The sequence below is a fragment of the Pleuronectes platessa genome, chromosome 21 (genome assembly GCF_947347685.1).
Source record: "Pleuronectes platessa chromosome 21, fPlePla1.1, whole genome shotgun sequence".
Classification (NCBI taxonomy): domain Eukaryota; kingdom Metazoa; phylum Chordata; class Actinopteri; order Pleuronectiformes; family Pleuronectidae; genus Pleuronectes; species Pleuronectes platessa.
In genome coordinates, this window is record NC_070646.1 from 8,681,494 (window position 1) to 8,705,403 (window position 23,910).

Below are 23,910 nucleotides of genomic sequence, written 5' to 3' on the forward strand. Positions count from 1 at the left end.
GTTCGTGTGTGTTCGTGTTGGTATGTGTGTGTGTGTGTCTGTGTGTGAGGTTTCCCCTTTAGGTTTGTAGGCGTGGGGGGGCAGTAACAACATCAGGGCTCATATCAGGACGACACTAACACACAGGTGAGTAAGGGGCGGGGGGGGGGGGCGGGGTAAGATGGGCAGTGGAAGAGAAGCTACAGCCTGCAGGGGGTCAGACGGTGGGGTGGGGTGGGGATTCAGGGGTGTGTGAGGAGGAGGAGGGGTGGGGGGGTGGATACAGGGGCTGAGGTGCTGCATCTGGAAGAGTCTGTTTTAGTTGATTTGGTTCCGTAGAGTCACAAAAAAATATGTTGAACATCTGGAGTCTGCAAAGGGAGGGGGGCTGGGGGGGCTGCTGGAGAAGACTGGAGGCGGGTTGGGGGGGTCCTGAAGACAACTAATACCCCTGGAAGAAAGGAAAGAGAGAAAAGAAAGGAAAGAGAGGAAAAGATTAAAAGTTGCATCACATCGTAAAAGTAATGGGCACAGGTATTACACATCAAGATCATTTTACAAGTACATTTACTCAAGTACAATTTTGGAGTACTTTTTCTAAAGTATAAGCTATTTGCGTTTAATTGCTGCTTTTACAACCGGGGATCCCTTGTTGCATTTCATGTAATCATCATTAATAAAGAACGAAAAAACAGCAGATAATAGTATTTTTGCATCTTAAATTAATTTACATTTTTGATATGTATTCCTTTACTATTCTGTGGCAATTGATTTCATTTAATGAATCATAATTTTGCTAATTAATCTGCAAACTAGCCAAAACTGTCACATGAAGTGAATGCTGTAATAAAATACAACAATATTTCTCATGGAAAGCTGCTGGGTATTCATAAGCCGCTCTGTTTAAACTCCATCAGCGGCCTGACTTGTTTCCTTACCTCTCCTCCTTGGCCGCCCTGCTCCATCCCTCCATATTCTCCCTGTAGGAGAGGAAAAAGTAGGAGAATGATAAATTAGACCCGAAAGAGAGGTGGAGGCTTTTCTGTGACGATGAAAAGAATGAGGCGATGGGCAGGGCGGAGGGCCAAAAGCACTATCGACCACCTGTCTACCTTTGGTTTTAACCAGATGTGATATAACGAAGCAGATACAGGGACCATGCTGTCCGGTTGACTCAACAACTCTTTATAGTCATGCTTAAAACACTTTCTAGGGGGCGTCGGTTAGTTGATTAGAGATTTAAGAGGGACATGAAACCTCCACCTGCCAGGCTCTAGGGACACAGGGCTGGTTCAGCCTGAGCGGTGCATGAAGCTACTGAATGAATGAGGAAGAGCCATGAATTCTGCACTTGGGGCTACATGAAGGAGCTACATGGTTAGAAATGAGCAATTTTAGTATTTATCGTTGCCTAAACCACGTGAATGAGCAAGTGTCTGAGAGGTGAGAAGACAGTGATCGCAAAGTAAGGAAGTTGTTGGATATCAAGTTGTATTTCATGCTTTTATACTGTAATTCGGTGAAAGCTTTTGGCCGAAGCCCAAACAATGAAGTAATTTGCGTTTGAGCTCTTTCTCCTCTCCTCTCCTGACGCTCACCCAGTCTGTTGTGGGCTGTTATTATCTGATATACACTGAATTACAAGCTTTTTAAATCCAACTGTACAATTAATGCAATCCAGTGCAAGAAATCCCAGCTCAAAACGGAGGTCTGACTCATTACATCACATTGTACAGGTGAGCCTAATAAACTGATAACTCTGTGGGTGAAACATGCGGAGTATCCCCTCTTTGTCTGTCCTTCACCCGAGCCCACCCCGGGGACGACCTATGACCCCCACATTGCTCTGTCCAATAGGCACCTCGTATACAGGCTCCTCCTATCAGGAAAACACAGATGAGACACAAACAGCATAGACGAGAGAAAACGTGAGAACGACAGCGACACAGACACGTGACACGCAAAACACACACACACTGCCACAAAGACGTGCATGAGACACAAACACACAAAACGTTAGATGTTCATACATCTAACAGGTTTGACAAGTCATCAAATCTTATTGGTTCAAATTACAATGGACCAATCTTTTAGACAGAATTTTACAATCCTAAATTTAGTCATGACTGAGAACCAAACAAAATTATGAATAAAGTGCAAATATATATACGAGTTAGATATAAATGGCATTTTATGGACAATATATTTAGGAAATAAATAGAAAGAACATTTTAAAGACATCATTTTAAACTTTGGCATTTTTCTCTGTTCTTTTAATGTTTCGACATTAATAAATTAATCAAAATTTCAAAAGGTTTATAAGCAATAATGTGTTTATTCACAATAGATCAAAATTTCGAAAACATAATAATTTCGATTTAAAAAAAGTCTTTATGCCCTCTTACGGTGATACTAGTGGCAAGTGACTTAAACCTGTTGAAGCCAATTGGTTTCACCCAACGTTGCCATGATTACTGACCTGGTTGATCAACCCGGTTGATGCGGCGACGTTCTCTACGCCCTCCCCACCCGCCTGTGACACCTCGTTGGTCCCGGCAACCCCTGCGTCTCCCACGATGTTGGTCTGGTCCACGGTCCTGTTGGCCACTGGTAGGCAGAATAGACATGGGTTAGTAGTGACACACACACACAAACACACACACACACACACAAACAAACGGACGATGTCTTTTTCCGTACGTAAAGGCCGCATACATGAGCCTGCAAGTGTGTAACCTTGGTGCTCCCTATCTATTTAGGTTTTTTAAGTACCTGCTCAAAAGATCTCAGGGTTTACCAGCATTTACATCTAGTATTTTTAAATATGGCACCTGTGGATGTGGTGTACATCTCATAAGAGCAAGAAGAGAACAGTGGGGCTATCTGGAAAGGATTGGCTCGGATGCTTCCATGGAACACTCTGTGTGCTGCATTTTAACAAAGGTGTGTCGGTTATGCATCAGTCAAATGTTTTCTCTGATCAAATAAAAACTAAATTGTGAATTATTTCGTCTGACTAACCAAAATCTTCAAATACATTTTCTGCTGTATTCTTCTTCTCCTGATTCTGGTGTGCAAATCTTTAATGGGCTCGTTACTGCCCTCTGAGGCTGGAGGACAGGAAATGCGACCAACACCCAGCTGCTGTTGAGAATTGCAATTAAAGTGGGTATTTCCCCCCCAATGGCCACAGGGCCCACATCACAAAACATCCTTAAACAGCCATAACACAAATTTGAAATGTATGCTTTATCCCAGCCGTTTTGAAGTCTATTTTTCAGTTATATTTTAAACTCATATATTCTTATTTTATATTTTATGCATTTTCATATTTTTCAGTTTTACAACAATTCAGAGTAGCTGGTTGTTTCGCTAACGGTCTGGTTATATTCCAACTCTGTCAAAGAGCACCATACAGATGTTTTCCTGAGCTTTTTTACAGAAACATCTGGGACTGTCTCATCAAATAATAAACAGAGTGGAGGCTCCTGTACTGGACTATCCAGTATTTCCACAGACCGTCTCCAGCTTTTCAGCAAAAGCCTCGATGAAATGCTACTGCTTTTCTCCTCTTTGCTGCAGGAGTTGAGGAAACAACGGATCTAAACAAAGGTTTCACCCTGAGCAAAGATCTTTTTCAGGTAGTTATCCTCTGTAGAATAACAAGCAGACGTCTGTGTTTCCCTCTGTATGGATTTGGGCTATGAAGTTAATATGGCTAAGGTCATAAATGGGACGACACACGTACACAACATTTCTCACCTGTGTTTACTGATGACACAACTCCCTCCTTTGTCTTATTGCCTGTGGGTCAAAGAGAGAGATTACAATCAAATTCATGCACACAACCTTCACTATAGGCCCGTAGTATGGAAACAACATATTTAATATTTCTTAATTTTGAAGTCTTTGTAAAGTAAAATGCTTATTTAGTGAAAGATCATTCATTTTTGGTCATTTAATCAGTGAAGTGTAAAATGCCATTAATTTTGATCAAGTACGGTATTAAACCATGACCTGACCGATGATGTAATACATATATTGATTATTGACATAGTAATGAGAAGAGGAAAAACTCATCACATGAATGCAGAACGTCACAATGCCCAAATTAGATATTGTGTCTGTGTAATAAAGGGATGTTGTTTATGAAATTAACAGGTTATTCTTTTATTTTGATAAGAACATTAATACATTGCAACAAAGTCACAGGAATGATCGCAGAACTTTAAATAATGTGCTAACCCAAATATTTGTTGTATTTTTAAAAGCCCTTCTCTGCTGCTGCTGGCTGCAGGACCGTCCCGAGAGTGTCGTGTTAGCAGTATCCATTACTCTTTCTAAAAATACATTTAGAGACCTACTTTTACTGACGTGCTTTCCTGCTTGTTTAAAGTGAACTTGTCCTTTTTTTCTTAGTCGTCTGCTTGGACTCTCACATTTTTCCCCAGTTTGTCTTTTAATGGAGATATTTTAATTGGAATGGCGTCTCTGGGTTTTTCTCTCCCTGCTCAGCAATCCTATGCTGATTATAGCATGATCTGGAGCAGATTAAATTGTGGTTGTATAATCTGCTTGAGTGAGGGACAGGAAGAGAGAAATATCTGCTGTAAATGATGAAAGGGTATAATGGCTGGAAGGCTGAAACGAAGGAAGGAAAAGGAAAGATAAATCTGAAGAGAGTGAAATGCGCACACACTGTTGTGTCTCTTGCTTTTCACACAATAGCACACGCTGCCATTTACTGTTTCCTGCATCCATTCGTCCTCTCTGTGTGTGGCTGCTGCTTCCTCCATCTCTCTGCACACTCCCCGTGGTACATGGGGCACGTGCCTGAGCACTGAGCAGCACTGCAGCACAGCCCCGACACACACACACACACACACACACACACACACACACACACACACACACACACACACACACACACACACACACACACACTGCAATGACACAGCTTCTTTCTCTCAGCCAACAGAGGGAGCCCTGTGAGTGTCACTTGCACTTGAGTATGAGAGCCTGTGGTGATCCGTCTTCCACCATCACAAGGAACAAACTGTGATCTATGGGAGAGGATTTGAGGTGTTTGGAAGGAAACCAGATTTTTTTTCTGTGCAAAAAAAGGATGCAGTTCCACCACAGGACCCTGCTGAGCATGAACAAGAAAGCATTTTTAAATAATCCTGATAATAAATCATAATCCCGATGAAAAGCTGCCTCGGTAAATGAAGATCGCATGGATTAGATTGTGTGAATGCTTTTTCCTATGATAAAATAATGTATTCAATTGACAAAAATTGGGATATTTTCATATTGATGATTTTTGCTGTGGCGTTTGACCTGTGATTAATGAATTATCATATCAGTGCTGATATGTGCTATATATTTGCAGCAACATAGAATATATAATATAAGCACTGAGATATTAATATGTGTACACACCGACATTTTCTACATATGCACAGATGAAAAGATAGAGGTGACGCCTATGACGTAGGGAAAAAAGGTTGATAGATCCCTTTCAAGCAAAAATCCTTTGCTGTCAAATTCCTGAAGACATATTTGAGTGTCTGCGCAGGAAATTAGTGCTTATAACCTTTTTTCTTACATATTATTGTGAAGGAAAATCGGTTCTTTAAAGTGCAATTTATAATTTTTTATTATTCTGATTAAAACATAGGAAATACATAGTGATTGTTAAATAAAGAACCCAATAAACTAGTACATTGTAGTGTGTTTCCAGGTGTGGGCCTGTCTGTTAGAGCGAGCATGCCGACCTCGATACAGTTTTCCCACATTCACATACTGATGGCTGCAGTCTGCTGCAGGCAGATACACTGCTTTATCGACCATCTTCCCTCCAGTGATCATATCAGCGATCCCTCTCTTCTCTTTTTCCCACCTCCTGTGATCTGCATTTTCATTTTCTTTTCCTTCCCTTGTTCATTTCTTCTTCCTCTACCCGTCTTCTCCTCCCTCCTCTCCTTTACCTGAGCTCGGCACCACCCTGCACTCCCCGGAAACATCCAGACGTCATTTTCATTCCACCTCTTCCTCCTCCACCATCCCTCCATCGCTGCACGTCACCTGTCCCTCTCTGTCTGTCCCTCCATCTGTTCATCCAGGGGGCCATGCACGAGACCAGAGGCACAAATCTTTGCATCTGACATAACACCCCTCCCTTCTCTCTCTCTCTCCATTTGTTCTCTCTCTGTCTCTTCCCCCTGCATCTCTCCATCTTCCCTTTTTTCCCTAGGATGGGTGGTTGGAGTGGGGGGTTGTTTAAAGAGCTCTGGGGGAGGAAGGTGGTTAGTCATCAGAGCGGCGTGCACTGGCGAATCCTTTGGATAATATTTTTTTTTTATGGTGGGGTGGGGGTTGCATGGTCCAAATGCTGCAGTGCTCAAGTGATCCTTGCCCTGTCTGCCTGAACCTCCCTCTCCCCCCCCTTCCTCGCTCTTTTATCTTGTGACATTGACTCTTGCATGGATGCATTTTCCAATTTTCTTCGTCCCCATTAAGATTTTGCTGCATGACAGTGGACGGGAGTGCAGGAGAGAGGGACTGACGTAGACGTCCACAAACTCCTCACCCGCCTTCTTACTTTTGCACCCCCCTCCCCCCCTCCCCTCCCCTCTCCCCTCTAAGGCGGCCTAAAAGCCTGATTCTCGGGGTAACCTTGAGATGTGACGCAGTTGCTGCTACAGCTAACGTAAACGTGCAGGGACGTGCAGCGGGCCACACGGCGTCTGAAGCATCTTCAAAAAAGTACTCATTCAAATTCTTTGACTTAAAACGTCCTGTCATCGTATACTTGCATTTTTATTGTGTATTTATACAATTCTTTTTTTTAAATCAATGTCAAATGTACCAGATAAATGTACCGGAGCAATGCACATGTAGGTCAGCTCTTAAAATTTTAACAAGGCACAGAAATGGAGTCTCTGGAGAGTCCATCCTCTGCAAGCCGCTCCACCAGCCACTGAGTGTGCATAAACCAGGACGGTGATAAAAGCCTGAGGCAGTGACATCCTGAAATCCTGCAGCCTCCCTCCTTCCTCCTACTCTTTCTCCTTTATTCTTCCCATCCCAAGACAAACCAGTCCTCCACCAGTTACCGTCCCTGCTGCCCGGTTGTAACTTTTATTATCATCTCTCTCTCCATGTCAACCCCCCTCTCCATCAATCTGTCCATCCCTCACTCGTTCACACCCCCACCCTCTGCCCTGCACCAGTCCTGCAGCAGGATCCAGCCTCTGCTCACTCGTTTGCTCCTTTTCTCTCCTCTCCTCCTGCTCCTCCCTCTTCTCCACTCACCTCTCACGAGTGTCCCAGACATGGGCACCTATGGGACCCCACCTCAAAAACACACAGTGCTACCACACACAAAGAAATGAGTGCATCTCCTAATAAAACTTTGCACATATAGGACGTGTTACCTACCTACATACATCACCCCTTCCTTGGTCTTGGCGGCTGCCTCCTCCATGCCTGCTTTGGTCTTCTCTGCGGCGGCCACCACTCCCTCCTTGGCCATGGAAAACCCCTTCATCAGTACATCCATCTTGGGTGACGAGACAGCTGGGCTCCCCTGCTCCAAACGGGCCTGGCTGGCTGACTGGTGCTTACAGTGGATGTGCAGGAGGGATGTCAGGAGAGTGTTGGTCTGTGTGAGTGAGTGTGTATGCTAGTGCCGGTGGCTCCTCCTCCCTTTGGTGCTGCACAACAGAAGGTTTCAGAGGACTGTACAGCAAGGCTACAGCACGCAGACTGAGAGAGAGAGGGTGGAGGAAACGACGGGTACGCACGAGATGGAGAGAGGAGGAGGAGGAGGAGGAGGAAGAGGAGGGATGGCCGGATGCTGCAGCATTTTCAAGTCATGCTGCAGTCCCGCCCCTCAGCCATCCCTCTACTCTCATCCATCTCTTTCTCCTCATGATTCTCACTCAGCCTCCAGCACGCTGTTTGCTTATTTTTTGATTGACATGTTGCTCTGGACACACCTTTCTGGATATTGAGCTTGTGAGAACTGTTACATAACCGGCAGGGCTTTAGCACTGGAGATGAAGAGGGTTTTTTTTTTCTCTTCATATGGTTTTGACATGAAATCTGTGATTGCATTTCACACAGCTTGTGCAAAAGATGTGATTACTGCAGCTAACCTTTAATAAAAGATATATATATTACGCATAGATTTAAATTGTATTTATTTATTTTATGCACGATTTTGCTTATGCATTATGCAGATTTTTTATATAATATCATAAAGTCCCTCTGTACTGCATCACACTGAGTTAAGAGAGACAAGAAAGCACCTGCTGCCATTTCTGTTGTTGGGAGTGAAGAGAAATTGCTTTGTCATCTCAACCTGAATGAGTCACAAGTGCCCTCCTCCTCTTCCTCCTCCTCCTCCTCCTCCTCATGGTCCCAGTCCTGCAAAACATGCCGACTCAGCAGCACAGCAATCATGGTGATGCTATTGATATCACCACAACTCCTTTTTTATATATTTTTTTATAAATAGTGCTCTTTAAATAAAATGTGGCACACGGGGAGAAATAACTGTGGGCAAAAATATATAACCTGCTGCTGTGTAATAACAGTCTAGTCACTCCTGTTTTTGGTGCCTGATAAAATCTAAGTGCAGAGAGTAAAGTGATTTATCTGGAACCCACTGAACCTGGCTGTGCAGGGAGGATGTCTGGTCTTCTGGCTGTTTAAATGTGCAGAATCATACTGCCCTCTCATGGTCAAAAGAAATGTGGCCTCATGACGCAGCATTATGGCTGCGCTGACGGGTTCCTAATCCTGATTTATAATGATCAAATAAATCCCCCGAAGAGCCGCCTTTTACCTTTTCAGTTGACAAGTCAAAGAGTTTGCAAAGTGTTTGAACGACCCTAAAAATGGGCCTGCACATGAATGTTTTTCATTTGTAGTTGCTGTCCTGTCATTGCTTTGAAGGTTCAGTGTGTAGGTTTTAAGTGAAAAGGATATTTGCAGAAAATGAACACAAAATAATCCTATTGATGTTTTCACTTGTGTGTCTAAATTGTACGAATTGTTTTCCATTACCAAGCCCTTTATATTGAAATACCTTATAATTAAGGGCAGGTCTTCTGTACTGAGGCCGCCTCGTATTTTTTACATGTATGGAAGGCTGGGGTGAGGTGAGGGGTATTCAGCTGCAACATGCAACTTCACCACTAGATGTCACTAAATTTTACACACGGAACCTTTACGTCAAGTTGGTAAGGAGTCAGGAATCAAGGATGTGAAATATCTTAGTTCAGTCTCATATCCTCATTTGATTACTTAAAACGGAACTAATCCATATATCTATATTAACCGGACCAAATGTCCATGTACAGTATGGCAAACCCTTCCTGAATTATTCATTGACTTTGAAGTTTCCTCACTTTTACAGAGCATCTCTCTGCTCATTAATTCAATTTTTGATCCCAATACTCTAGTCCTTCCTGGCTGCAGCAGGCAAATGTTTTCAGTCAAAAACTTTCATAAATGTTGGCAGAGGTAGAGAATAACCTAATTCAAGCTAACTAGGTCAAACAGCTTCCTTTCAGTAGTTGGTGGAGAACTAAGACAGAATTTCGAGGTTCATGATTTTTTTATGTTTGAAAATGCACAGTATGACTTGAGATAGAGGCTAATGTTGCCTTGCTGGGTATGTAAAGTGCTTGCAAACATGTTACCCTTAAAAGCTTTGGGGATTCTGAATTTTGGGTTTGTTGTCATGAAAATGAATGAAACACTCAGTAGAAGCATGTCTATCTATCATTAAACCGTCACACATTTTTGTAAGTGACAACAAACCTTGAGAATGCAGCACCAATGCTATTTGAATCTTTTTCAGTGTTGCAACCATAACTGTGTCGCTGCCATCAGCAAGTGTACAATCGCATTATCCAGTTACACGCTAGTAGATGCTCTTTCTGAGTGATGCTACGCTTTGCAAAGTCACAACACAAAATGACAGGAAATGACACCGCACCATGCCTCAGGAGTGACACAATCATTTCCATAGTTCACTCAGCTGTAGAGTTTTAAGAAAAAATTTATTCACATTGATATCAGTACATTTTTTGAGTGCACGTTTTTTACATACTGTACTTTATGCATATAGATAAACGTCTATGTGTGTGTTCTCCTCCGTGCTGTATTCGTGATAACTCAACAAGCATGCTGATAAGTGTTACAACTCACAAGCAGTTTGTGTACTGGGGGCATAAAAGAAACATCATCAGTTCTGTGTGTTCACTTGAATAATTGTTATTTTTTGTACAATTTACCTGTCACGTAAGAGAGACAGAACCCAAAACAAACAGGAAACAAAGAAAATAAAAACCCAAATGCGAGATCAGGTCTTAGCAGCGGACAGAAACATTTGACAGGTAATACTGTGCTTATGAACGCATAGCATTCTCACACTAACAGTTGTTATCTCACATTCTACTAATCTAGTCTACAATACACTATCTCACATCGCTGAGGAGTCTCCTCCTCCTGCTCCTTTTTTTCCCTCTGTAATTTATCCCCTCTTCCTTTTATCTCCTGTGCTGCTGTCCATGTCCTCCTTTACATGTCCTGCTCCCCTCTGTCTCTCTCTCTTTCTCTTTTTCTCTCTCTTTACTCTCCTGCGCCTCTTTATTCCTGGACGTTGAGGATCTGTGCAGATAGTCCGTTGTGCCAGTTCTTCAGCTTGGCAAAGCGAGGCCCTTTCACCTCGGACTCGAACTTGTCTCTGAAGGTGAGGAAGGCAGGAAAAGACTCTTACATGTGGTGACAGGGCTGTTTTTCAATTTAACGAAAATCGATATCACTCTCAGGTCTACACAGAAAATCGTCTTTTTGTAAAGGTATCTCCACTTCCTCTCACTATACAGAAATTAAGGTGAAATATCCCAGATAAGGACACTGCAATCTCGTGCATTTGTCTGTGCAGTAGTGATCGGGGAGTGGAACTGCAGTAAGACCATAAAGTAAAACCAAACCTACTGGGAAAATGAACACGTGAATAAACATCACTGTGATAAGAACTACCTAAAATGAAAGAAACCATCTTTCAGCTGAAAATATTTGAATGTGTATTTTGACTTTGCAGTTTGTTCCTTCTCCCATCCACTAACATGGAGGAGGTGGGATTTATATCCTATAATGCAGCCGGCCACCGGGTTTTAATTAAGAAGACACTTTTAGGAAACCATCATGGTGTCTATCTTTATATACAGTCTATGGGACAAAGAAACGGCCAATAGCTTAATAGCTATTCTAGTTTAGCATTAAGAATAACGGCAAAGCTAGCTCTTGTGTAACAAAAAAACAACCTCCAGAGTTTAACCTGTGTCACCTAACTTCCTCTTTTTCACGTGTCATAATTCCTATGGTCACTAGAGGGCTTTGTCACTTAAACATAAGAGGGAATTGTTTTAGTTTCAAATTTACTGCACAGACGTGGGAGTGGAATCCATTTTTTCATCTAACAAAAAGCAAACAAGTCCATTTCGAAAAATTTAGAATTCTTCTGTTCAAGAAGCAGGCGTTATCTACCCAATAAAGAAAAATGCATATTGAGCTGAAGTGCATCGTCTGTAAAAGTAATGTGATAAATCCTCCTTACCTCGACCTCTGCAGGGCTTCCTCATCTGGGTCTTGCACTGTATGGAGAGAGAAGGTTGTTAAGTGCTAACTAATGGGACGATAACTCAGTCTGAAGAAGAATGGAGGATCTGCCGAGATGAGTATTAAGAAGGTCACTAGAGAAAGTAAAGATGGAATGGGTGATAAAAACAGAGAAAGCAGTGTGTGTACTGACGGTATTCAGTGCCAGTGATGTGGGCCAGCATTCTGAAGCTCTTGGACTGCAGGTTGGCAGCACGACGAGCCCATTCAGCCATATCCTGGTTCATCTCTCCTGGCCTGATCACTGCCTGGTACACCGGAGATGCACAGTCTACCACAGGGTCCTTGAGGGGCAGAACGCCACTGCAGGGTATAGAGTACCGTGAGAATTCAGAAAAACTGATATATTAAATGTGATTATTTTTATATTCACAGTCAAATTGTTAGAATTAAAAAGCGGCTACCATAATAAAGAATTAAGCATTTTCTAAGATACCAAAGAAACTGTTTCATATTGTAAGTCAAACTCTTTATAAACATTAAACAGTAGTTTCATTGTTCATGTCTGATGCACCTCTGACAAAACATTGAGGATCGCACCCGGATACTGTATATAGAGATAGATGACACGTCTCCACTTCCTCCCACTATCTATAAATGAAGCCAAAATATTCTGGACACGAACGCTGCCATCTTGTGTTGTGCCAGCTAAGAGTCAGTCTTAGCTGGCACAACACAAGATGGCAGCGTCCGTATCCGCAATACAGCTAAGATTCAGTCTGAGCTGTCAATCAATGACGTTTAACTAACCAGAATAATGTAACACTTGTCAGACGTCAGTGTGATAAAAGCTAATTTTTGAGAAAAAATTATTCTGGTGTAAACAGTTTTTGGGGTCCTTGTCCCTTCCACTAACATGGCAGAGGTGGGATTTATGACCTATACTGCAACCAGCCACCAGGTGACAATAAGAACACATTTTTGGGGAGCTGTCATTTCGTCCATTTTCACATACAGTCTATAATCACACCCAATAGTGATGTCACAGTGTGCAGACGCTCCCTGGACGCAATCAATACATTAAACCAATGGAGGACTTTCAGGTGCTGTTAAATTGCATTTTAACCTCATGGTGTGATTATGCATTTTTAAATTAAACAACCATGGTGCCTTTTTTTTAACTACCACAAGGGAGTGCCAAAATCACATATTCTCAAATCCTACTTTATTTTCAAATTCTATCGTGGCTTTACTGTCACATAAGATTTGTAGGTTTGTTAAAATGAAAGAACACCGTGCGACACTGTTAGAAGAGTCAGTCACTTCTGATCGGGCGGTAGTCGCTTATAAACCCGTGATTTGATACTCAGAACATTCCCATGCCATGAAATCCCATCGGGTTCCTTAAGGCTTTAAAGCTTTTTTCTTTTTTAGAGCTGGACTCAAAAATAATCCCAAACTCAACTCACACTCTCACACTCTGACCAAAGTAGCTCTGAGTACTTGCACATAAAGAGTCCATGACAGCCTGTGGTTAGTGAGTTCATCCATCAAATGTTTCGCTTTGACACACAATACCTTAGGGACGGATATGAATCAAAACATACAACACATTTAAAATCGATAAATAGATGCTGTGGGACTTTTCAGCAGGATGTTAGTTCAAGTGTCGCAATGCACAAGCTGTTAGGAAATCATGAGACAAAGAGGACACATGTATGAGGAGAGGCAGGACGGAGAAGGAACGCTGCTGTACTTACGACAGGGGGGAGCCCGCCTCCTCACTGAGGTCAGGACCGGGAGGAGAGATGGGGAGGGATGGGTGGACGACAGCACAGGTGGGGTTGGTTGTTTGGTTTGTGGATGGAATGAGCAGAGGAAAGTGGGTGAAAGGCCCAGAGGAGTACGGGGCACACACAGGGACAACAGGGAAAAAGCCCGGCCATACGTACAGTACAGCGGACAACCAGGTTGTAGCAGCGTCTATGTTTAAGACCTACTGCTTTCCACGCAAACTACCTTAAAGGGTCGGTTCACCCAAATTTGAAGAAAAGGGAAACTGCAACTTGTATTTACATAAACTAAAAGCTTGCAACCTTTTTAGTTTACCCAGTTTTTTGGGGAAAATAGAAAACAAACCATCGTTTGTAATATTTATATATAATGTATATACAAACCCATATATATATATATATATACCCCTATATTAATGTCATATTGTACATTATACCTGCCTATCTCCTTATGTGTAAGCACAAATACAGTATTAATACTTTTGCAATCATCGTTTCCTACTCTAACTTATCTACCAATAATATTCTTTCTGTACTAATGGATATATATTGTGTACATATCACAGTTTTTGGTCTTTATATCATTTACTTTATAAATAATTCCAACACTATCTGCACATGCAGATTGGAATTTGGGCGAACCGATCTTTTAATTTCTTGGCACTTTCTTGATCAGTGTGACGTGAAGTCAGGTGTGTGAGCATATTAAAGAGGGAGTTAGTTGGGTTGTGCGACCTCACCCTTCGTGTCCCTTGGCCTGCGACTGCCCTGCGATGGCGTCCATGATGGCGTCCTGTGAGTACATGCTGATAGGCGTGTTGTACTGGGCGTGCACGATGGTGGCCTTTCCGCCCGGACCCCTCACCTCAATGGGCTTGTGGGTGGACAGCGCAGAGTCTTTCAGTGCGATGGGGTTGAAGCTGGGAGTGTACTCCAGACTTTCAAAGTCAGAGCGAAGGGGCGAGTTCAAGGTCAAAGGTTCGGACAGGAGGTTTCAAGTGCAGGGGTGAAGTTGAGAGGTTAACAGTCAGGGTGGGGAAGAGGGGAATTTGAGAAGAAAGGAAGGACAGAGAAAGCAGCAAAGTGAGAACGGGAAACTGGGTCCGCACGTCGTAAAACAACAGTAGAGGGGTTTATGGGGGTTTGGTGAGCTTCACTAAATTGGGACAAAGACCATCAGCTTGCAACAAAACAACTTTTTCGTGTCACTAATGACGATATAAAAAAATGTATCACAATTATAAGGCTGACACACAAATCCCAAGAAAACACAACATGCTGATGTATCACGGCAACAGCATGGCCAAACCGAGAGGACCACAGCACAGATTAAAATCTGTGGCACACACACACACACACACACACACACACACACACACACACACACACACACACACACACACACATTGCAGATGATGTTTTACAGCTACACACTTCTTGCTCATGCATTTATTCACAGTGATAAACTGTGATTCGGTTCATATTCCAAGAAATGAATATGAAAGATTGAGAGGACCAGCAGCGGTGGATAAACTAATTAGATTTAGCATTAAAATATTTAGGAGACAATTATAAAGACTAAGCTTGTGTCACAACTAAAACTAGTTAGTTTGGTTCTTTTAAACTGTGTTAATGTAAATTGTATTTCACAAAGTAAGTTTCTTGAAATCTATATCGATACAGAGAGTTGTACGACTCCGGTGGATGTGGCTAAGGAGGTTAAGCAGGGCCTCCCTTAACCAGAAGGTCGGGATATCAATCCCTGAAGCGTCCTTGGGCAAACTTCTGAACCTGATATAATGTGATGGAAAAAATAATGCGTATGGAAGCAATTTGTGAATGGGACCTATACTGTAAAGAGGTTTGAGTGGAAAAGTGCTATATAAATACAGTCAAATGACCATTTTCAGCTACAAATAAATGAATGATTGAACTATTGTGAAAGGAGAGGATAAAGTATCACAAATTTACTCAAGTGCATTGATGGCAAAGTAGATGAGTACATGAGTATATGTGCTTTTTTTAAATAACTTTCCACTTCTGGGGACCAGATATTGTTGATAACATGTCTCCACTTTTCAGGCTGCGAGGTCAAATGACCCGCACATTCACTAAGCTGTTAAAGTTGCACTGAAGCTCAACACACATGAATCCATGTTGGACACAACTTCACTCCACACCAGAGTCACAGATCTCTGTCTAAACGCAGTGTACTTCATGCACAGGAGCGACATGAGAGTACTGACCCTGCAGCTGTGTTTGCGATAACCTGAAACACACCGGAGAGAGAGACAGACAGAAAGAGACAGACAGAGAGAGAGAGAGAGAGAGGGAGAGCATGCAATGAATCACCAGTGGCATTTAGGTGATAACAATGGCACCATGTGTGTTTGTGGGAAGCTATCCTGTAAATCCCATGTGCAGGTCAGAATAGCAGCCATTTGTCATCTCTGGGATATTTCCCAGGTTCCCCTGCCATCGTCGGGAGTGAGTGACAAGGGCAGAAGTGCCTCAATCACATGACGGTCGTGGAGACACATTTAGCACAGAACAGACCAAGAATACACGCAACCGCAACACAACACAAACCACCTGAGCCACTGATGTCAGAACTGCTGCCGTTAAGTGCAGACGAACCCAGGGGTGGAGGTGGAAATAGAAGCGGTGACTTTAATGCAGCACGTGTAACACTGTGATGTAGGAAAAAGATTTCGTACTTTTAATCACTGTTAAAATTGAAAATTGTAATTTAAGTTATGAAATTACACAACTTTTACACGTGTCTCACACGTTTCTCGCTGTTACAATGCAAACAAATCATGGAGTTTGATAACCCTGACCCTATCTAAACTTTTTCATCTACCACTGTGGTACGTCCCCTATTTTCAAACTTGCACTTTGAGATGAAATAACATCTCACATTAACACAAACTCACTTATGTCTGTCAGTAAATCTGTTCAGTGTCACCTCAGGAATGGCCGGGGTGCCGAAGTGACACTAGAACATCCAGGTTGTGTTACAGAATCAAGAACATCCTGTTGACATTTAGGATAAATAAATGGAACAAAGCTCTTTTTAGCAAGACTCGTCATTTCTTTAGAAAAGGCTGATCTTTGAAACAATAAATAATAACGATATAAATAATTGTATTAATTTGCAGCATTGACTAACATGAGCTGGTGGAACAGGGGCTATAGCCTGCAAGTGACATCATGTATCTCTACACGGTGCTGGGACATGTGTTCAGGGCCCAGTGGGTAAAGTGGATCAGGCTCAGCAGCACCTCATATCTCAGGGTATCTTAAGTTTGGAAAAAAGGCATTCAGGGGATTCGGGATGATGGTGTGTAACCGGAGTCGAGCATTCCATGACCATGTGCAACAGCTGCTCTCTCCTGTGTGTGTGCGTGGTGTGAGTGTGTGTGTGTGTGTGTGTGTGTTTGTGTGTGTGTGTGTGTGTGTGTGTGTGTGTGTGTGTGTGTGTGTGTGTGTGTGTGTGTGCCAGGGGAGTCAGAGTCTCTATATACCCGGTGAGGTGGGGCTACTGGCAGGGTACTGCCGTCATAGCCCTGCAGTCAGTCTGGAGCACGTCTCCTGACACCTGACTTATCGTTGGCCGTTACTGTAAAGGAACTCGGCTCCAGAGGGAAAACCCATTAGCGGAGAGTGATATCTGGATGTGATATGTCACAGGCCGAGCAGCTTACACCCTTAATTAACCTCTGCGGGTGATGAACCCCCACCGTCGCACTGAGGGGAGTTGCATGAACAGTGGCCACGTTGTGATGCCCTCTGCACTCCCGACAATGCAACATGCAGCTCAGTTAAAGGTCGCAGTCATTTGGCCCAAGCAAAGATACAGTGAAACAAGGCTGATCTCATCTCCATTTACTCCCACTGCTAAGAAATTCAGCTACATTATCCCTGATACAAACGGCGCCATCTTGCTCATTTGGAGCAAGAGTCTGCATAGTAGCAGTCAGGGTATGGTGCCACGGCAGATAGGTCCCATCCATATATACGCGCTCGACCAATCATGAGTCAGTGTCAGCTGTCAATCAGGACATTTCTCTCCCGTTTCTATGGCATCAAATAACAATTTAAATCCAAACTTACTGGGAGCTGAAACAGAAAAAAAACCTCTTTGAAAATGTGTAATGACCAGATGAGTTTCCACCATTTACAGGAAGCGGAGAAACCAAAACTGACCACTTGACCTCTGGTTTGGGCAGCGTCTGGGACATTTCAAGGGGTTTCTGAGGACACATGACCTTTAGTTCAGTGTCACCGATCTGCCTGTGACCAAAATCCTCTGATGACCCTGTATACTGATCTCCTGCTATTCCGTTACCTGGATGTAGGCCAGGTATGTTTGTGTGTACGCTCCCGGAATAGTGCCACATGTCAGAGGAATGAAAGCCGGCAGGGCGACGGAAAAGTTCTGAGTACGTTTTCTCATCACGGTCCTGTTAATGTGAGGTTAAACAAGGAAAAGTGTGACTTCCTGCGCTCCTCTAGCGTGAAACACAACTCTTTTGTCACATTAGTTTGTGGGTGTGTTGGTTTAAGGGGGATTCCTGCAGGAGTTTAATCGTCTCCTCTCAGTGTGACGGCACTGGAGGTTAATCATCTCTTTGGTGACCTACCCGAACAAAGGAACTCCCAGGGCGGGTGCCGGCCCCTCTCCTAATTTGCCCTGCATCAGCATCATTTCTTTGACAGTCTCCGGAGAGTAGAGGCCAATTGGGCAATTGTACTGCCCCCGCTGGCTCTGTGGAGATCCTGCAGCTGCTGTGGAGGAGGCAGGGGCTTTGACCGGGGTCAAGAGGAGGTCGGGATCTTTTTTGGGGTAATCCCACTCTGAGGGATTTTTATCCTGGAAAATGTCATCGGACACTGACATTTAAATTTGAACTGCATCAAAATGTCTCGGCCTGATCTCTTCCTCCATCTTTCTAACTCTTTAAACACGTCCAGGCATACAAAAAAAAAGCTTTAAATCTAAATGAGGGAGCAGCTTGTTTTGTCATAATTTTCCTGTCATGTGATTGGTGTTTGCTGACCTGTGACCTCTGAAAAGGACTCCCTGCAGGTGCACTGTGAATACTTAACACTAGAGGGCACCAGCGCACTGCCTGATAGCCTCGTTAAAGACATGAACAGATTCTCACAAAGGAAAAGAGCACAGAACAGACAGACAGATGTACATTTGTGCATGAATAACGTGTATTGTATGTGTATACATGTGTATAATTAAGGACATTGTGGGTTTTTATACCTTCTGGTGAGGGATGACTGGCATAGGCGAGTCCATTCTTGGAGTTGCTGTGGGAACCGGTCCGAGGCGTCTTGATCTGTTGATAAGACAGCAAAAAATATAGCCTTTAAAAATATCTATATTCATATGCAAATGGATTCTAAAACATCCCTCCAGTCATATGTCTTTTTTTATTCTCAGTCTTCAGTCTTTCTCAGAGGGTTGCAGAATGGTTATTTGCACATTCATCTGTTTTTCTGTCCTCACTTGTATATACAAAGTATGTAAGTACAATTTTGCGACATCGCAAATAGTTCAAGAGCCAATCCTGGACCAGTATGTAAACTGGAAACTCGACGCCTCCTCTGCACGTACAGTGAAAATGAATGTGTACCGCAGTGATAGTTCTAAAGGCAAATATATTTGCATACACACATAGTCTTGATGAGGGAGTATATTTGGTTTTAAAAAGTTAATTTAACAAAACAGACACACATTATTCAATGCAGAGCAATTTCCTATGTCTGTCTGAAGCAGCATGTGTGTGTCTATTTTTAACACTTTGACCTAAAATACTTCCTCCTGTCAAATTCTTTCCAGCTCCAGTACCTTGGATATTCTTTCTGCATCATCTACCAGAGCGTGCGTGTGTCATTTGTTGTAATGTGTTGTAATGTGCGTGTGGTGGTTGTTTACTTCAGCATGGTGAGGGCCAGTTTGGAGTTGGCAGACTTGATCTTGTTCTGGGCCTCCAGGTGAGTCATCCCGTCAGTGCTCACACCGTCGATGGACGAGATGATGTCGCCCTGGGCCAGGCTGCCACCCGCCGCCTTGCTGCCCGGGGTTATCTATGGAGGAGGTCAATCAGGTCAAGTCACACAGGGGAGCACTGACACAGATTCCTCAGCAAACACACAAGCCGAGCTGAAAAATACAGGACGTTTACACAAACACACGTTACAGGGTGAGAACATATTTGTGCACGCTGAAAGAGCTTTGATAAAAATCATGAAAAATTCAAATGCAAATCAAAATCAAAAATAATTAGTGCATTTTTGCCTCACACCCTAAAATCTAACATCTTTACAGCTCAGCTAATGTGTGATTTCCTCGCTGAAGTCGTGCGTCAGTCAACACGGCAATTACGCATTGAATGTAAAGGGATGCTTGAAGGGAGAGAGGAGAAAAACTAATGAGGCAAAATAAACGGATCCATCCGATCCCTGCAGACAAAGAGGCCGGATAAGAATCTCTTCATTAGTCGGAGGGACAGAGTGGAGCTGCATTTTATCTGAGAGTCGAACGAGTCTCCACAGCAACACACGGGGCTCTTCATCACGGTCGCGAACGAGCAGAGAATCAGCAGGATTTCCCGTGAAAGAGACGTAAGTGGTGCAGGAAAGAATCATCTTATATCTAACGATGGAATTAGTGACGTAAAAACCTGAGGATCCAGAGCTGCAGGATAAAGCAGGTTGAGGAGAGTGAGAGAAATAAAAGAACTGCCGGGTCACTGGATCAAACTGAGATGGTGAAATCCAAGAAACACTTTGGAGTTTACGCGAACCCTCACCTCACACTTCTTTCCCCCTGTTTTATAATGACACATCTCCAACACTCCTTTTCTGTTTTCATTCATTTATTGACCTTCGGTTTAACACATATTTGTCAGTTTGTGCTACAAAAGCAGACCTAAGTGTTCAAACTCCACAGACAGGGGGTTTAACTGAGCTCAGGGGCCCCGAGGCCTACACTGGTGGGTCTAGGTTTACAGTCGACTTGTTAAAGAGTTAAAAATAAGCAATGCTGTTGATGCTGGCGGCTTCACTGGGATTGACCCCCCGTCCAGTCCCCAACGCACACAAACACACACACACATCACACCTGCTGCTGTTATTCATACTCAACTTCCTTGATTCTGTTGTCTGTTTATAATAAGTTCAGTGCTCCTTGTTTTAAAGCCACATTACTCCATGTTCCCATCTTCTACTTTTCTTGAGACTATAATGTTGCTCTTGTCAAACTTTTTCCTCTTTCTGTTTGCTTTTTGCACATTCTCCTCCCTTAGTATGTGAATTCCAGTCGTCACGCGTGTTTGAGTGTGTTTCTGTGTGTTATGGTAGAAAGGCAAGGGGACAGCAGGCCAGGGGGGGAGGGGGGGACCTATTTCTGCACAGCTCAGTGTAATCAACCACAGATGTAGATACATATGTGTACACCTGATAGCGCCCGGCCAGCTCTGTCATGCATGATTCATGCAAATCAAACACTTCAAATATTCCAGAGAACCAACAGAACGAAGAGTTTGATTGAAATGGTTTCTTGCGTGTTTTATACTATGTGCTAATTCAGTTTGTTCAAATGCAAGTCGATAGAAATAGACTAAGCCTGGTTATTTTCTGACTCTTTCCACGTGCACAAGCTCCTGACAGCAGCGAACCAAGAGCAGAGAGCTGCTGTTAGTCATTTGGAAACATCTCTGCCTCATGGGAGAATGTGAATAGACTGGAATGACATTGGTAACACATGTTAAGGAAGTTTGGATTAGGGGTACTACTGTATATTGGCAGGTTTTCCCAATTTAAACCATGACTGACTCTCCGGCAGCAAACCAGTTTGGCTCGTCACATATTTAACAGCTGACGGCTCCACTTGACTAACGTCCTGAGCTGTGAATCAATACAAATGACTGATCAGCAGCCGAGCATCAATCAGGACTCAGAACCCAACAACGTTTTCTCTAACTTCCTCCTTTTCCTTTCTCCTCTGCCATTCATCCATCCATCCATCCGTCCGTTCCTCCACAGTGACGCCCCCATGCCCCCTCAGGAGTGGATCCAGAGGCTGAAACCGAAACTGACTTTCAGCGAAAAGTAAAGCTTACTGAACGTAACACAAGCCGCCATTAGCTTCCTCGCTCACCCCGCTGCCTTCCTGTCCATTCCTAAACCCTCTCCATCCATCCACCTCTTCTGCAATGCTATTTAAAGGAAACGCTGTAAATACACCAGCAGTCCGGCCAGAGAGAGAGAAAGAGAGAGAGGGAGAGAGGCCCCGTCTTTCTGTTGCAGAACTCAAAACTAATCTTCGGTTGATATTTGTGGAGCGACTCCTTATTTTCCCACATTTTCTTACATTAAATTAAATTCAGGAGTGTATTCTTTATTTAAGCTCTTGATTGAGAATGTTTTAAGGTCAAATAATAAAGTAATACATTTTTGTGATAATAAATGATCTCATTTCTTAGTGAGGTCAGAAAATATAATTTAATTTAGTTTATAAGGGATTTTTAAAGTTGGTTGTTAAGGAAAATAAACAAATCAGTCTTATACTGTCAATATCTTCTTCAGGGATTGGTAAATTGACTCGTCTGAGCTGAAAAATCCTTCAGCTTTTATGTCTTGAATTTAAACTTGTGTTTGTTGTATTTTACCCATTTTTCTGTTCTTTTTTTGCAACAGCAGCCAAAGTTAACTAATGCAGCAGCTATTCCAGGGAAAGATATTCCAGTCTCTTCGGCTGCTCTATTCTAGAAATCTCTCTGGAGATTATCTGAGACTGCCTGTCATCATCGTCATGTCAAGCAACATTACATAACCTCTGCACAGCCACTGCTCAGACACACACACACACACACACACACACACACACACACACACACACACACACACACACACACACACACAGCACACACACACACACACACACACAAACACAAGCATATGCACATGCACTCGATGAAGGTGATAACATGCAACATTCATTTGTCCAAACAGTAACATATGTTCAGAACTGGGACAATTTCTGTTTTGAAAAATTGAATCTAAGCATATAATTGTTGGAGTGACCATCTTTTACAGTGTCAGCTTGCACTTGTAATAATTTAGATGACATTACAGTTGTTAGATGGCACCTAGACGACAATAAAAACATGAACTTACATACTTTTATGATACACCTGTGCATCTTTTCACCTGCAAGTCAGCGAAATTAGTTATACGGTGATATTCAGGAAGGAAAATGTGATCAGTCTGATATCAGTGTGGCAAATCTGTGCTGGAATCCCTGATTTTGTCATTTTTGTGTCATTTGCGACACTTCCCACGTATTGTTTTGTCAGAGCAGATTATTATTGCACCATTGTTTGTGAGTTAAATTGTCAATGTCACACTGCTTGTTGGTTTTTGTTTGTTTGTTAGTTGCTTTGTCAAAACAAATCTGACTCTGTCCTTACCCTGGAGATGGTGAGGGGCATGTTGAAGTCCTTCCCCCCCTGTAGTCTGAAGCCCCATGGAGCAGCGCCGTTCAGAGTCACTGTGTACGTACTCATCTTCGGTCAAACGTCTAAACTCCCCCTGACAACGACTCTCGTGGCCGTGTGGTTTCTCCTCCTGCTCGCTGTGCCCTTGCTCTACGTCCTGCCCTGCTATCCTCTTGACCCAGCCGGCAACTCCTCCGTCAGCCCTGGATTCAAGACCGTCTCTCCCTGTCTGCTCCTAGCTCTCAGGACAAACACCCTGAGGTTGGTTGGTGGGTGGGTGGGTCAGGTGCTGTGGAACCTCTGGGACACACACACACAAACACACATAAACACAGGGACACATTTGTGTAGACCGACACACATATACAGCAGAACCAAGCTCAGACATGGCCCCAAAAAACGCCTGAAGCACCTTCTCCTCTAATCAACAACTTTCTCTACAAACCTCAACTCTGGAAAAGTGCAAACTCTCAAAAATCGATATAAAACTTAGACTTAAGATGGAGAAGAGTCTCTTGCCTGCAGGGTTGCTGAGGGTGAGGTACAGACAGACTAAGAATAGCTGGAGCGAGCAGAGGCACAGAGGCCCTGGGCCTTATAAGGCCTGTAACACGAAGCCCCAGAATGCTTCACTGCCAATTCACATCGCCAATATAGACCCCTCTTACTGCAACACATTCTCCCTCTCTCTCTCTCTCTCTCTCTCTCTCTCTCTCTCTCTCTCTCTCTCTCTCTCACTCTCTCTCTCTCTCTCTCTCTCTCTCTCAGTGTGTTTTCACACCCTATTATCCGAGGTGCGCCCTGATGTCATCCACTTTTCTGTCTTGCAGTTCCTTCACTTGGCTCGAGAAAGGAAACAACAAATTACCCGGCTCTGATTCCAGAGAAACACCCTGCATGTGTGTATGTATGTGTGTGCGTGTGCGTGTGTGTGTGTGTATGTGTGTGTGTGTTTCTGATTCGTAGCAATTCCATTAGCA

At 43.2% G+C, this 23,910-nt stretch overlaps 2 protein-coding genes across 2 annotated transcripts; both read right to left on the reverse strand.

The window, feature by feature from the left end:
• Positions 1 to 421: 421 nt before the first annotated feature.
• sncgb (synuclein, gamma b (breast cancer-specific protein 1)) lies at positions 422 to 7,734 on the reverse strand. Its single transcript, XM_053414357.1, has 6 exons — positions 7,423 to 7,734; positions 3,742 to 3,783; positions 2,459 to 2,586; positions 1,841 to 1,858; positions 918 to 959; positions 422 to 430 (listed from the first exon to the last, which is right to left on the reverse strand). Exons 1-6 carry the CDS (start codon positions 7,541 to 7,543, stop codon positions 422 to 424), a joined length of 360 nt encoding a protein of 119 aa, XP_053270332.1. The 5' UTR covers positions 7,544 to 7,734.
• A 2,302-nt stretch (positions 7,735 to 10,036) lies between these two features.
• Positions 10,037 to 23,487, reverse strand: ldb3b (LIM domain binding 3b). Its single transcript, XM_053414057.1, has 9 exons — positions 23,376 to 23,487; positions 22,904 to 23,230; positions 19,366 to 19,517; positions 18,691 to 18,766; positions 15,659 to 15,681; positions 14,153 to 14,350; positions 11,813 to 11,982; positions 11,618 to 11,654; positions 10,037 to 10,741 (listed from the first exon to the last, which is right to left on the reverse strand). Exons 2-9 carry the CDS (start codon positions 22,997 to 22,999, stop codon positions 10,645 to 10,647), a joined length of 849 nt encoding a protein of 282 aa, XP_053270032.1. The 5' UTR covers positions 23,000 to 23,230; positions 23,376 to 23,487; the 3' UTR covers positions 10,037 to 10,644.
• Between the last annotated feature and the right edge of the window lie 423 nt (positions 23,488 to 23,910).